This window comes from Globicephala melas, chromosome 4 (genome assembly GCF_963455315.2).
Source record: "Globicephala melas chromosome 4, mGloMel1.2, whole genome shotgun sequence".
In the NCBI taxonomy this organism is placed as follows: domain Eukaryota; kingdom Metazoa; phylum Chordata; class Mammalia; order Artiodactyla; family Delphinidae; genus Globicephala; species Globicephala melas.
The window spans coordinates 67,286,046-67,300,995 of record NC_083317.1 but is presented as its reverse complement, the minus strand read 5'-3'; the positions used below and the strand labels follow the sequence as shown (position 1 = coordinate 67,300,995).

At 38.0% G+C, this 14,950-nt stretch overlaps 1 protein-coding gene across 2 annotated transcripts in view; it reads right to left on the bottom strand.

The window, feature by feature from the left end:
* Window positions 1-10,145: 10,145 nt before the first annotated feature.
* SLC15A2 (solute carrier family 15 member 2) overlaps window positions 10,146-14,950 on the bottom strand; it is a 36,878-nt gene continuing 32,073 nt past the window's right edge. For both annotated transcript variants that reach the window (XM_030858037.2, XM_070045452.1), the window contains 3 exons: window positions 12,995-13,141; window positions 12,328-12,432; window positions 10,146-11,998 (listed from right to left, as the gene is read on the bottom strand). In XM_030858037.2, the coding sequence (XP_030713897.1) occupies window positions 11,822-11,998; window positions 12,328-12,432; window positions 12,995-13,141 (429 nt within the window). In that variant the 3' untranslated portion in view covers window positions 10,146-11,821. The remainder of the gene's footprint in view (window positions 11,999-12,327; window positions 12,433-12,994; window positions 13,142-14,950) is intronic.

The window sequence follows — 14,950 nt, the reverse complement described above, 5'->3', positions numbered from 1 at the left end:
TTTGATGAAAGATGTTAACTTACAGGTTCAAGAAGATTAGAGAGAGAGACCTTCAAGACGGCAGAGTAGTAAGATGTGGAGATCATCTTCCTCTCCACAAATACATCAGAAATACATCTACATGTGGAACAACTCCTACAGAACACCTACTGAATGCTAGCAGAATACCTCAGACTTTCCAAAAGGCAAGAAACTCCCCACGTACCTGGCTGTGTGGCTGACAGGGTCTTGGTGCTCCAGTGGGGTGTCAGGCCTGTGCCTTTGAGGTGGGAGAGCCGAGTTAAGGACACTGGTCCACCAGAGACTTCCTGGCTCCGTGTAATATCAAACAGCGAAAGCTCTCCCAGAGATCTGCATCTCAATGATAAGACCCAGCTCCACTCAACAACCAGCAAGCTACAGTGCTGGACACCCTATGCCAAACAATTAGCAAGAAAGGAACACAACCCCACCCATTAGCAGAGAGGCTGCCTAAAATCATAATAAGGTCACAGACACCCCACAACACACCACCGGACGCAGTCCTGCCCACAACAAAGACAAGATCCAGCCTCATCCACCAGAACACAGGCACTAGTCCCCTCCACCAGGAATCCTACACAACACACTGAACCAACCCTACCCACTGGGGTCAGACACCAAAAACGGCGGGAACTACGAACCTGCAGCCTGCAAAAAGGAAACCCCAAACACAGTATGTTAAGCAAAATGAGAAGACAGAAAAACACACAGCAGATGAAGGAGCAAGGTAAAAACCCACCAGACCAAATAAATTAAGAGGAAATAGGCAGTCTACCTGAAAAATAATTCAGAGTAATGATAGTAAAGATGATCCAAAATCTTGGAAATAGAATGGAGAAAATACAAGAAACATTTAACAAGGACCTAGAAGAACTAAAGAGCAAACAAACAAACAATGATGAACAACACAATAAATGAAAAATAAAATAAAAATTCTCTAGAAGGAATCAATAGCAAAATAACTGTGGCAGAAGAACGGGTAAGTAACTTGCAGGATAAAATAGTGGAAATAACTACTGCAGAGCAGAATAAAGAAAAAAGAATTGAGGACAGTCTCAGAGACCTCTGGGACAACATTAAACACACCAACATTCAAATTATAGGGGTCCCAGAAGAAGAAGAGAAAAAGAAAGAGACTGAGAAAATATCTGAAGAGATTATAGTTGAAAAATTCCCTAATATGGGAAAGGAAATAGTTAAGCAAGTCCAGGAAGCAGAGTCCCATACAGGATAAATCAAAGGAGAAACACGCCAAGACACACATTAATCAAGCTATCAAAAATTAAAGACAAAGAAAAAATGTTAAAAGCAGCAAGGGAAAAACAACAAATAACATACAAGGGAATCCCCATAAGGTTAACAGCTGATCTTTCAGCAGAAACTCTGCAAGCCAGAGGGAGTGGCAAGACATATTTAAAGTGATGAAAGGGAAAAACCTACAACCAAGATTACTCTACCCAGCAAGAATCTCATTCAGATTCGATGGAGAAATTAAAACCTTTACAGAGAGCAAAAGCTAAGAAAATTCAGCACCACCAAACTAGCTTTACAACAAATGCTAAGGAACTTCTCTAGGCAAGAAACACAAGAGAAGGAAAAGACCTACAATAACAAACCCAAAACAATTAAGAAAATGGTAATAGGAACATACATATCCATAATTACCTTAAATGCAAATGGATTAAATGTTCCCACCAAAAGACACAGACTGGCTGAATGTATACAAAAACAAGACCTGTATATATGCTGTCTATGAGAGACCCACTTTAGACCTAGGGACACATGAAGACTGAAAGTGAGGGGATGGAAAAAGATATTCTATGCAAATGGAAATCAAAAGAAAGCTGGAATAGCAATTCTCATATAAGACAAAATATAGACAAATATAAAATATAAGACAAAATAGACTTTAAATAGACTTTATATAAAGTCTATTTAAATTTAAATATTTAAAGACTTTAAATAGACTTTATATAAAGTCTATTTAAATAGACTTTAAAATAAAGACTGTTACAAGAGACAAAGAAGGAACTTCATAATGATCAAGGGATCAATCCAAGAAGAAGATATAACAATTGTAAATATTTATGCATGCAACACAGGAGCACCTCAATACATAAGGCAAATGTTAACAGCCATAAAAGGGGAAATCGACAGTAACACAATCATAGTAGGGGACTTTAACACCCCACTTTCACCAATGGACAGATCATCCAAAATGAAATAAATAAGGAAACAAAAGCTTTAAATGATACATTAAACAAGATGGACTTAATTGATATTTATAGGACATTCCATCCCAAAAAAACAGAATACACATTTTTCTCAAGTGCTCATGGAACATTCTCCAGGATAGATCCTGTCTTGGGTCACAAATCAAATCTTGGTAAATTTAAGAAAATTGAAATCGTATCAAGTATCTTTTCTGACCACAATGCTGTGAGACTAGATATCAATTACAGGAAAAAATTTGTAAAAACTATAAACACATGGAGGCTAAATAATACACTACTTAATAACCAAGAGATCACTGAAAAAATCAAAAAGGGAATCAAAAAATACCTAGAAACAAATGACAATGAAAACACAACAACCCAAAACCTGTGGGATGCAGCAAAAGCAGTTCTAAGAGGGAAGTTTACAGCAATACAATCCTACTTCAAGAAACAAGAAACATCTCAAATAAACAACCTAACCTTACACCTAAAGCAATTAGAGAAAGAAGAACAAAAAATCCCCATAGTTAGCAGAAGGAAAAAAATCATAAAGATCAGATCAGAAATAAATGAAAAAGAAATGAAGGAAACAATAGCAAAGATCAATAAAACTAAAATCTGGTTCTTTGAGAAGATAAACAATATTGACCAACCAGTAGCCAGACTCATCAAGAAAAAAAGGAAGAAGACTCAAATCAACAGAATTAGAAATGAAAACGGAGTAGTAACAACTGACACTGCAGAAATACAAAGGATCATGAGAGATTACTACAAGCAACTATATGCCAATAAAATGGACAACCTGGAAGAAATGGACAAATTCTTAGAAAAGCACAACCGACTGAGACTGAACCAGAAAGACATAGAAAATATAAACAGACCAATCACAAGCACTGAAATTGAGACTGTGATTAAAATCTTCCAACAAACAAAAGCCCAGGACCAGATGGCTTCAGAAGTGAATTCTATCAAACATTTAGAGAAGAGCTAACACCTATCCTTCTCAAACTCTTCCAAAATAGAGCAGAGGGAGGAACACTCCCAAACTCATTCTACGAGGCCACCATCACCCTGATACCAAAACCAGACAAAGAAAGAAAGCTACAGGCCAATATCACTGATGAACATAGATGCAAAAATCCTCAACAAAATACTAGCAAACAGAATCCAACAGCACATTAAAAGGATCATACACCATGATCAAGTGGGGTTGATCCCAGGAATGCAAGGATTCTTCAATATACTCAAATCAATCAATGTGATAAACCATAATAACAAATTGAAGGAGAAAAACCATATGATCATCTCAATAGATGCAGAAAAAGCTTTTGACAAAATTCAACACCCATTTATGATAAAAACCCTCCAGAAAGTAGGCATAGAGGAAACTTACCTCAACATAATAAAAGGCCATATATGACAAACCCATAGCCAACATCGTTCTCAATGGTGAAAAACTGAAACCATTTCCTCTAAGATCAGGAACAAGACAAGGATGTCCACTCTCACCACTATTATTCAACATAGTTTTGGAAGTTTTAGCCACAGCAATCAGAGAAGAAAAAAAAATAAAAGGAATCCAAATTGGAAAAGAAGTAAAACTGTCACTGTTTGCAGATGACATGAGACTGTACATAGAGAAGCCTAAAAATGCTATCAGAAAACTACTAGAGCTAATCAATGAATTTAGTAAAGTAGCAGGATACAAAATTAATGCGTAGAAAGCTCTTGCATTCCTATACCCTAACGATGAAAATTCTGAAAGAGAAAATAAGGAAACACTCACATTTACCATTACAACAAAAAGAATAAAATACCTAGGAATAAACCTACCTAAGGAGACAAAAGTCCTGTATGTAGAAAACTATGACACTGATGAAAGAAATTAAAGATACAAACAGATGGAGAGATATACCATATTCTTGGATTGGAAGAATCAACATTGTGAAAATGACGCTACTACCCAAAGCTATCTACAGATTCAATGCAATCCCTATCAAACTACCAATGGCATATTTCACAGAACTAGAACAAAAAATTTCAGAATTTGTATGGAAACACAAAAGACCCCGAATAGCAAAAGCAATCTTGAGAAAGAAAAACGGAGCTAGAGGAATCAGGTTCCCTGACTTCAGACTATAGTACAAAGCTACAGTAATCAAGACAATATGGCACTGGCACATAAACAGAAATATAGATCAATGGAACAGGATAGAAAGCCCAGAGGTAAACCCACACACATATGGTCACCTTATTTTTGATAAAGGAGGCAAGAATATACAATGGAGAAAAGACAGTCTCTTCAATAAGTGGTGCTGGGAAAACTGGAAAGCTACATGTAAAAGAATGAAATCAGAACACTCCTTAACTCCATAAACAAAAATAAACTCAAAATGGATTAAAGACCTAAATGTAAGGCCAGACACTATAAAACTCTTAAGAGGAAAACATAGGCAGAACATTCTGTGACATAAATCACAGCAAGATCCTTTTGGACCCAGCTCCTAGAAAAATGGAAGTAAAAAGAAAAATAGGGCTTCCCTGGTGGTGCAGTGGTTGAGAGTCCGCCTGCCGATGCAGGGGACATGGGTTTGTGCCCCAGTCCGGGAAGATCCCACATGCCACGGAGCAGCTGGGCCCATGAGCCATGGCCACTGTGCGTCCGGAGCCTGTGCTCCACAACGGGAGAGGCCACAACAGTGAGAGGCCCGTGTACTGCAAAACAAACAAACAAATGGGAGTGATGAAACAAATGAAACTTAAAAGCTTTTGCACAGCAAAGGAAACCATAAACAAGACGAAAAGACAACCCTCAGAATGGGAGAAAATATTTGCAAATGAAGCAACTGACAAAGGATTAATCTCTAAAATTTACAAGCAGCTCATGCAGCTCAATATCAAAAAAGCAAACAACCCAATCCAAAAATGGGCAGAAGACCTAAATAGACATTTCTGCAAAGAAGACATGCAGATGGCCAAGAGGCACATGAAAGGATGCTCAACATCACTAATCATTAGAGAAATGCAAATCAAAACTACAATGAGGTATCACCTCACACCAGTCAGAATGGCCATCATTTAAAAATCTACAAACAATAAATGCTGGAGAGCGTGTGGAGAGAAGGGAACCCTCCTGCACTGTTTTGGGAATGTAAATTGACACAGCCACTATGGAGAACAGTATGGAGGTTCCTTAAAAAACTAAAAATAGAACTACCATATGACCCAGCAATCCCATTACTGGGCATATACCCTGAGAATACCATAATTCAAAAAAAGAGTCATGTACCACAATGTTCGTTGCAGCTCTATTTACAATAGCCAGGACATGGAAGCAAACTAAGTGTCCATCGACAGATGAATGGATTAAGAAGATGTGGCACATATATACAATGGAATGTTACTCAGCCATAAAAAGAAATGAAATTGAGTTATTTGTAGTGAGGTAGGTGGACCTAGAGACTTTGAAATAAGTCAGAAAGAGAAAAATAAATATGATATGTTAACACATATATATGGAATCTAAAAAAAAAAAGTTTCTGAAGAACCCAGTGGCAGGACAGGAATAAAGATGCAGACATAGAGAATGGACTTGAGGACACGGGGAGGGGGAAGGGTAAGCTGGGATGAAGTGAGAGAGTGGCATGGACTTACATATACTAACAAATGTAAAATAGATAGCTAGTGGGAAGCAACCACATAGCACAGGGAGATCAGCTCCGTGCTTTGTGCCCTCGTAGAGGGGTGGGATAGTGAGGATGGGAGGGAGATGCAAGAGGGAGGAGATACGGGGATATATGTATATGTATAGCTGATCCATTTTGTTATAAAACAGAAACTAACACACCATTGTAAAGCAATTATACTCCAATAAAGATGTTAAAAGAAAAAATGTGTTGAATGGATAAAGCAATGAATAAATGAACAGATGCAAATAAAGACCAGCTCAATGTGGGAAAAGATTTAAAAAAAAAGAGTAGCACCTGCTCGCCTCAACTAGAGAAAGCCCGTGCGCAGCAACAAGACCCAACACACCCAAAAATAAATAAATAAAATAAACTTATTAAAAAAAACTATTAAAAAAACCCTACTATTATCCTAAATGTGTATATTATAAAAAAGAAAAATAAATGATCCAAGTATCTATACACTATTATCCTAAATGTGTATATTATTAAAAAAAAATAATAAATGACCCAAGTATCTATATCAAGAAGTTAGAAAGAGCAAAGCAAATTAAACCCAAAGAAAGTAAAAGGAATGACATTTAAAAAAGAACGATTCAAGGTTGGGAAGGCTCAGTACGGTAAAGATGCCAACTCTCCCCAGACTGACCTATAGATGTGATAAAATCCCAATTAGGATCTCATCAGATCTCTGTGTGTGTGGGGGGGGGGCGTGCAACTTGACAAGGGCCAGTGGCAGGATGAGACTAGTTAGGTAGGTAGGGACAAGGTCAGATGGCCTTGTTGAGGAGTTAGAAGTTAAGACTGAATAGGGAGCAATGAAGTGCTTTTAAGCAATAAAGCAATATGAATTACATTGTAAGAAAGATCATATTGCTAGTAATGTAGGAAAAATTGGAGACCGAAAAGTAAACTTAAAAGGCTGTTGTAGGGCTTCCCTGGTGGCGCAGTGGTTGAGAGTCTGCCTGCCGATGCAGGGGACACGGGTTCGTGCCCCGGTCCGGGAAGATCCCACATGCCGCGGAGCGGCTGGGCCCGTGAGCCATGGCCGCTGAGCCTGCGTGTCCGGAGCCTGTGCTCCACAACGGGAGAGGCCACAACTGTTGAGAGGCCCGCGTACAGTAAAAAAAAAAAAAAAAAAAAAGTCTGTTGTAATAATCTACAGATATGATGGTGGCTTTAACTGGTAAAGCAGCAGTGGGAAAGGAGAGAAGTGGACAGATTCGAAGCCTACTAAGTAAGTAGAATCTCCAAGACTTGTTGATCAACTGAGTATGTGTGAAGTGGCAGAGGGAGGAATCATGGAAAATGCCTAAGTTCCTAATTTGGAAAATGGGTAAATGATGTTGAACTTGGAACTACATAATCAGTCTTGTGACTTTTTCCTCCACTCCCAGGCAATCCAAAAATAGGAATAGAAATAATGGATATATGTGCCTAGTGGTAGAAGAGATTGGCAAAGACGTTGGAAGGTGAAGAAGGCCAAAAATTCTGAGGTGGTAGCAAATGCATAATTAAAATGTGGAGCTATAATAATTGACCATAAGGTCCAAGCTAGTTTCATGGCCAGACTAGCACGCAGTATGAGAAAACTGAGATGTGTCAATTGGAGGTTAAAATGAAGATGAACAATGAGTTCAATAGAGAGGGGGGAGGAAAAGTTGTAGAAGGATAGAAGATCTCAAAATTGGAGATTTTGGAGGTAGAGTCTTTCAAGGTATGTTTAAGTTTAAGATATAGTTGAGTTTGAGAATGACTGAGTTACCCTAGATAAAGTAAAATGGAGATCACTGGCATTAAAAAGGAGACAAAGAATTGGTGTTAATGTTTATGTCTATGGATGTGGAAGACTCCAACATATTGTTATATACTTCTCCAGCCTTATCTCCCACTACTACTCTGCACACACTCTACTCCACACAAATCAGACTACTCATCATTTTCCCAGTGTTTTGTATTCCTGCCTCTTCACCTTTGCTTGTGAGGGACTCTCTACCTGCAATGCTGTCTTGTCCCTTGCTTCCATGTCCAAATTCTAGTCACCTTCAAGGTCAAGCCTAATACACTATCTACTCCATGAATCCTTCCCTAATTCCCATGGCCAGAAGTAATCTCTCCTTCTTATGAATTTTTGTAACATTTTGTAATTTCCTTGGTATAGGTGACATTCTGTCTTCAGTAAACAGGATTGAAATAATGCATGTGAAAAGTAAAATGCTAAACAAATGAAAATTATTACACTAATTTTTATTTACATGATAGTTATTTAGGTACATGCCTTATCTTCCTACTGCAAACTCCTTAAGAGTAGGGACTCTATTTATTCCAATTTATTTCTCCCATAGCTTCTGAGATAATGTCTCTCAGGTTAAAAAAAAAAAGTTCCATTAAATTGAATTAAACCATGGAGGCAAAAGAATTCAGGTAAACTTACATAGAAATTACCAGAACCCAGGTTTCCTAAGAGGAACATGTGCTTCCTTTAGGTCAAAGATTTTTTTTTCATTTTAGTTTCATCTAATTGTAATAAATAATGTATAATTAAATCACATTCTCCTGGTTTTCCTCTTACTTCATAAATCACTCATTCTCATCACCTGTTCTGGATCCTCCTCTTCTAGATCTCTAATGTTGGGAAACCCCAGGACTACACCTTGAACCTCTTCTCTGTATACGTTTACTTCCTAGGATATCTGCTCCAGTGTCACGCCTTTAAATACCGTTTATATGCTGATGACTCTCAAGTTTATATATCCAGCTCCAGGCTCTTAACTGAACTTCAGACTCATAAAACTGCCAGCTCAGCATCTCCAGCTGGATACCTTATTGGCATCTGAAGTTCAACATGCACAAAACTCTTAGTTACTTTACACCCCAAATCTATTCTTGCCCTAGTCTTCCCTACTCTCAGAAAATTGCACCATCATTCATCCTCATTACTCGAGCCTTCAAATCTAAGAGTCAGCACTGATTTCTTTCTTTCAAATCATATATGCAAACCATATTCAATTCATGTCAGTCCTACCTTAAAGATAATTTAATTTATTCCAAGTCAAGCCATTTCTCCCCACCTCCACTGCTACCACCTTGGCCAAATAACAATCATGTTTTACCTGGACTATTATAAATATCTACTAATTGGACTCCCTGCTTCCATTCCTTCCTGCTTACAGACAATTCTCTACTTAGCAGCCAAATTGATCTTAGAGAATGTCAGATTATGTCATCCCCATGTTCTAAACCTCCAACGGTTTCACATCTCACTTAGAATAACATCAAAATGTTTTATCATGGCCACAGGCCCCACATAATCTGGTCCCTAGCTTCCTGGGACTGCATCCTCTACCTCTTTACACCTTACTCACTCCAGTCCTGTCATACTGTCCTTCTTGCTCTTCCTCAGTATTCCATTACTTCCTCAAGCCCTGTGTACTCTCTAAGATCTTGACAGCTAGTCAAGGTAAGTGAGGTAACCTTGCACACAGGTATAGCAGATTACTCATCTTTGTTTTTCCAACACCTAACTCAATGAATGGCATATAGTGAAACTCAAAGATGTATTTGAATAAAAAAATAACTCTCTTAAAAATATTGAGGTTTTAACCAGCCATGTGATTAAAATGTAAGCCTACATTGTGATGCAGTTGCCAAAAACATCTAATGTTACCTAAGGCTACATTAACAGAAGTGTATTGTTTGGAGAAAAGCAGGTTGTAGTTCTTCTGGTCCAACCAATTCTGGAATGTCGTACATATTTGGCTTCAGATATCACATATTAAGAGGGATTCTGACCCACTGTTACATTTCAGGGAAAGGATATTTTTCAGAAGTGGAAAAACAGTTGTGAAAGGACTGGACTACGCCCCGTGAAGAGCCATGAAAAAAAACTGAGAATCTTTAGCTTGATGAATACTTACTTGATGACTGGGGAGGCGACATGAAAATTCTCTCCAAATAGCAGAAATTCTGCTGCATAAAAGAGAGGTTTATGCTTATTCTTGTTAGCCATAAAGGAAAGAACCAATGGTAGGAGGTTCCAAAGAGAAAGCTTTCAGTTCAACATAAGGAAGAATTTCCTGCCAGCTTTTCCCAAGTCAGTGTTCTGCAGAACACTATACCATGTGAAACTAAACAAAGTGTCTTGTGTCTTTACTGAAGGATATCTCAGAATCCTTAATATGCAAATGTTAAGAAGAAGATATATATGCTTCATTTCCAAAAGTTATTTATCCATAAAAACTTTTATTCACAGAGCACTGTTACTATCTCTTGAAACAATAGTTCATAGAACAGATTGAGTTAAAGCTGCTCAAAAATGAACAGAGAATCTTCTGAAGAAGCACAGTCAGGTTCACATTAAGATATCTGTGGAAACTGGATGGTGTTGCTGTCACTTCGGTACTTCGGAAAACTTGGTAACTAAGACTAGAGTATTAAAGCTTGGGAAACTTAAGCAACTTTCCTTGTTACGTTTATAACGTGAGACTGACTCAACACAGTTCTAGATGAGAATAATGGAGCAAAACCAATGGAAATGAGGCTCTCTAGGACAACTGTTCTGAACTTTTCCCCCAGCAATACACTGTAGAGTCATGATATTCCCATGTCTGTCCACTGATTCATTCATTGTGTGCAAGGTAATATTTCTCAACTTCTTTCGCCAACACAGCAACAAACAAAAACCTGTCATGTTCTACCACTCCTTCCCTCAACCCCCACATTTTGTTAGAATCCTGATATGGGACCATGTCCCCCATGGAGCACTGCCATTTTAGAAGCTCAAACCTAGAGTATTAATATAACTTTTTTTTTTAATAAACAGGAAAATCTAGGCCTAAATGAAGAAATGGCATTTAAAAATTTTGGGAAAAGTAAAACAGGAAAAATTATCAAAACAGATCCACTACTTTGAGGCCGAAGGAAGTACTAATAAAAAAGGAAGTTATGTTCATAAAAATACTGTTGTTATTAAATACTTGTTGCAATAAGCAAGATGATGTAATAATAAGACAAAGCTGGCCCAACAACATTGAAAAGGCAGGGGTGGAAAATTATAATTAGTGTCTACACAGCTGTCCACAGGAGGGCGTACTCTAGGGCTGAAACATTGTAGTCCCTAAGAAGAATGTACACTGTAGAAGAAATGGCTCATCAGGACTTCTGCAATTTATACTTGTTCTCTTTTCCAGAGCCATGTTTACTATCTTTAATTTGGTTTCCAAATATCTATCAGTACTGAGAAAGGGGATTTGGGTTAGTGGATAAAATACTGTAATTATCAGAAAGATATATCTTCTCCTATGTGTTAATAAAATGTCATTTTGTTTCCTACTCTCTGTACTGAAAAATTAACTACGGTCTTATCAAATCTGGATACCTGAGAAGCCAGGCCCTGGACCAGATCACACCAGACATACCAATTCTTGAGGTCCTTGTACACAGTACAATTACACTGCTAATGAAGAAACTTGAAATACCATTTCTCTGTTATTCTGCAATTTTGCCTCTAAATCAGCACTTCAAAAAGTGGGGTCATCAGTTCTAAATGGCAGGTAAAACAATTCCTACATAACTTTGATAACCACAGAGACTAACCTCAATTTTACATTTGTGTTTTTCATGGCCATTTGGAGGTAGCAGGCCAGCTTCAGCAACACTACACAAGGTTTACCGAGTTCACTGAGAGATGGGAAGACATAGAGTCTCAGGGGACTTGCTATAATGTACTGAAAAACCCAGTCCTAGAACTGCCTCTATCATGGGAGAAAAATAGAGGAGGTTAGCTCAGATATGATACTACTTCTCTCTTCTAATCAAGTCGGAGTGAGAAATGCTTAAAGATGGTGATGGCCAAGATCAGAGTCAGGAATTGGGGTCTGGGCAGAGTCCAGGGAGTCATTAGAGCTTTGTCTTCTTGGTCTCCAGGTTGATCATGTTTCCTTGGATTTGGGGAATCTGCTTATCTGCTGACCCCTGAATATCCTCTAGCTTTATAGGAACATAGTAGTGGCCCATGATGGAGAAGATCAGGCAGACCACCAGCAGGAGGCAGGAAAACAAAATGAATTCGGCCCACTGCAGGAAGAAATACATATAAGAGAAGAATATGGAGAACCTGAAACTAAAGGGATCTTTATAGGATGAGGACTGGGGAGCAGATTTACCCAGGGTCACCTGTTTAGGAAGAGCTTTGGCAGAAGACAGGGCTCACTGGCCTCTCCTTGCATGGGCCTATGGTAGTCATTATTGCCACTTACATGTCTATTTTTCTGGCAAAGTCTGTGGGTATCTAATCCATCTCAAATCAGAGGGCTGAGTGGGGAATGTGGGAGACAGAGGGGAGGGGGAAGAGAGAGCAGAGGAAGTTGGATAGACATGTGCTCCTGCTTCCCTTAGGTCCATACCTGTACCAGGCTGCTGAACTGTGCCACAATAAGCACGATGATGTTCCCAACTGCAACTGTCAACAACCAGGCTGCCTGGAGTACAGACTTCATGCTAGAGGGAGCCTAGAGAGGACACAAATTTGTTAGTAAACAAACTCCCTACACCACCCTCATGCCCCATGCATCTAACCAGAAAACTTCTCCCACAAAAACTTCCCCTACTAAGTTCAGCTATCACTGATGGTAATAATGTTCAGAGTAACAATACGATGGAGCTCTTAACTGAATATTTTAATTCATTATATCATAATCTTCATTACAACCCTAAGGGATAAGTTCTATTACTATTATTTTATACATAAAGAAAAATAGCATTAGAGAGGTACACTTGCTCAAGGTTACACATTAGGTGTGCAGCCAAAATCTGAATGTGGGCAGTTTGATTCCGTAGCCCTTATTCTTAGTATTTAAGTATCCTTTTCTGGATTCCAAACAGCATAGGGATGCAGCCTGCCATTACCCTAGGAGTCAAGTTGATAACTCTGTTCAGGACCATAAGGAATCTAAGGCCAAAAAATATGGAGGCCTTGGCCAGGGTCACATACCTAATTAAGGCAGTGCCAGGATTAAAACTCCACCCTCTGAGCAACAGCTCCACCTCCACCTTCCACTTGCAAAAACCTACCTGAGAATAAGAAAACTCAAGTCCTGTGACAGAGAACATGACCTCCCCAGCTGTAACAAGGGCATATTGTGGTAGCTGCCATGCGATGGACATTTTGTTGGCTGGGATATATTCCATCTTCCAGGCCTGAGGACCCTGACTGGTGCTCTTAGTGAGGGAAAGAAGAAATGGGCTTGTCAGGAGTCTCAAGTAAACATTCCTGGCCTAAAACATTTTATGGTCTTATATCCGTCCCCTCATTGTACTTTCATCCTTGTGCTACCAAGCAATTTCTACACAATTTCAGTTTTTTGAAATTCCTTTCAGTAACACTGAACTCACTTGCCTGACTTCAGTCAATCAAATACCATTACTGCAGAGCCCTTAAATGGTAGACTATTTTGATACTGTACTTTAGATTCCCACCATTTTGACCTACTGGGTATTTTGATCCTGGCCAACATTTTAAATGTAAAATGGCATCTGAATTATACAAACAATGAATTTTCAGAAAAGCATGTACTTAAGAAAAGTTTAACTCCTTGTTAAATTTTCTATGTAAATACAGTTAAACTATTTCTAACATTTTCCATTTAAATATCTATTTTACTAAAATTACTTTTATCAAAATGAGTTATTTTCTTGGTAACCCTCACATTGAAGATTTTCTTGATCAATGTTTTAAAATCCATATCAAATACCACTTGCTATGTTGAATTCTATTTATTAGCCATTATTTTTGAACTCAAATCTTACACATTCAAATTTTGTCAAAAAGATGCAATTTTTCTGTGAAATTTTGGTCAAAAAGAAATCTTTTCAGGGTCAACTTTTTGTTATTAATGTTACCAATATACATGATTCTACAATTCTTTTTTCATCTAAAATTACTTTTATTACATGCAGGTTTTTAGCTGTAGTTGGTTTTATTTTATATAGATTATATTTACTAATATTTCTTACAATAATGGAATTAAATTTTTGGAATTATGTATTTTTGTTGGAGTAAAACCCAGTTATTAGGTAGTAAGTGTTATTAAATAGCCGGTGTAATATCTGGATATATCATGAGATAAACATAGCAGAGCTAAAACATATAGGTCAAAAGTCCCTGAAATCAAAAGTCTTTGATGTCCAAATGCCCTTGATTCTCTGAGTCAAAAGCCATTGCGTTCGAAATGTAGTAAGGCAAATGTTGTTTTAGTTGGTATTGTGAACAATACCTAGGCATATATTTGGGTTTTCTTAGCCTAAGAGAAGACTGTGACCTAAGCTCGTAAATCAAGGTCACATTCTCAAATACCCACAGGCAGGTAATTAACTAAACAAAGCAGGCTGAATGGGAATGATAGGGACTATGGTGAACTGGACAGCCCAACCCCATCTAAAGTGTACAGCCAGTATAGCACCAGCCAACTGACATGGTAATACCTGTTATAGAATCTTCTGATTTTGTTTTTAAGAAATATAAGGAATACAGTTTCTTAGGTAAAATCACTTGAATTTTAAATATTGTCAATTAATAATAATTATTTTTATTTTTGTCAAGACTGTACAGACCAAACAAAACAGGACTACGTGAGGAACTGGGCCCTTAGGTCTCTAATATATGATCTGTACTCTAGATGCTTATTATCCTGGCATTCAGAAACAATATATATAGCCTCTATCTTGAGCAGTATATGAGAGACAGAAGGAAAACACCAGGAATGCAAGTGTTATGGGTTGAGTTGTGTCCCCCTAAAACTCATATGTTGAAGTCCTAACCCCTAGTACCTGAGAATGTGACCTTATTTAGAAATAGGGTTGTTACAGATAGAATTAGTCAAGTTAAAATGAGGTCACTAGGGTGGGCTCTAATCTAGTGTGACTGGTGTCCTCATAAGAGAAATTTGAACATAGACAAACATACAGGGAGAACTCCATGAGAAGATGAAGGCAGAGACTGGAGTGATTCTTTTACATAACAAGAAACAC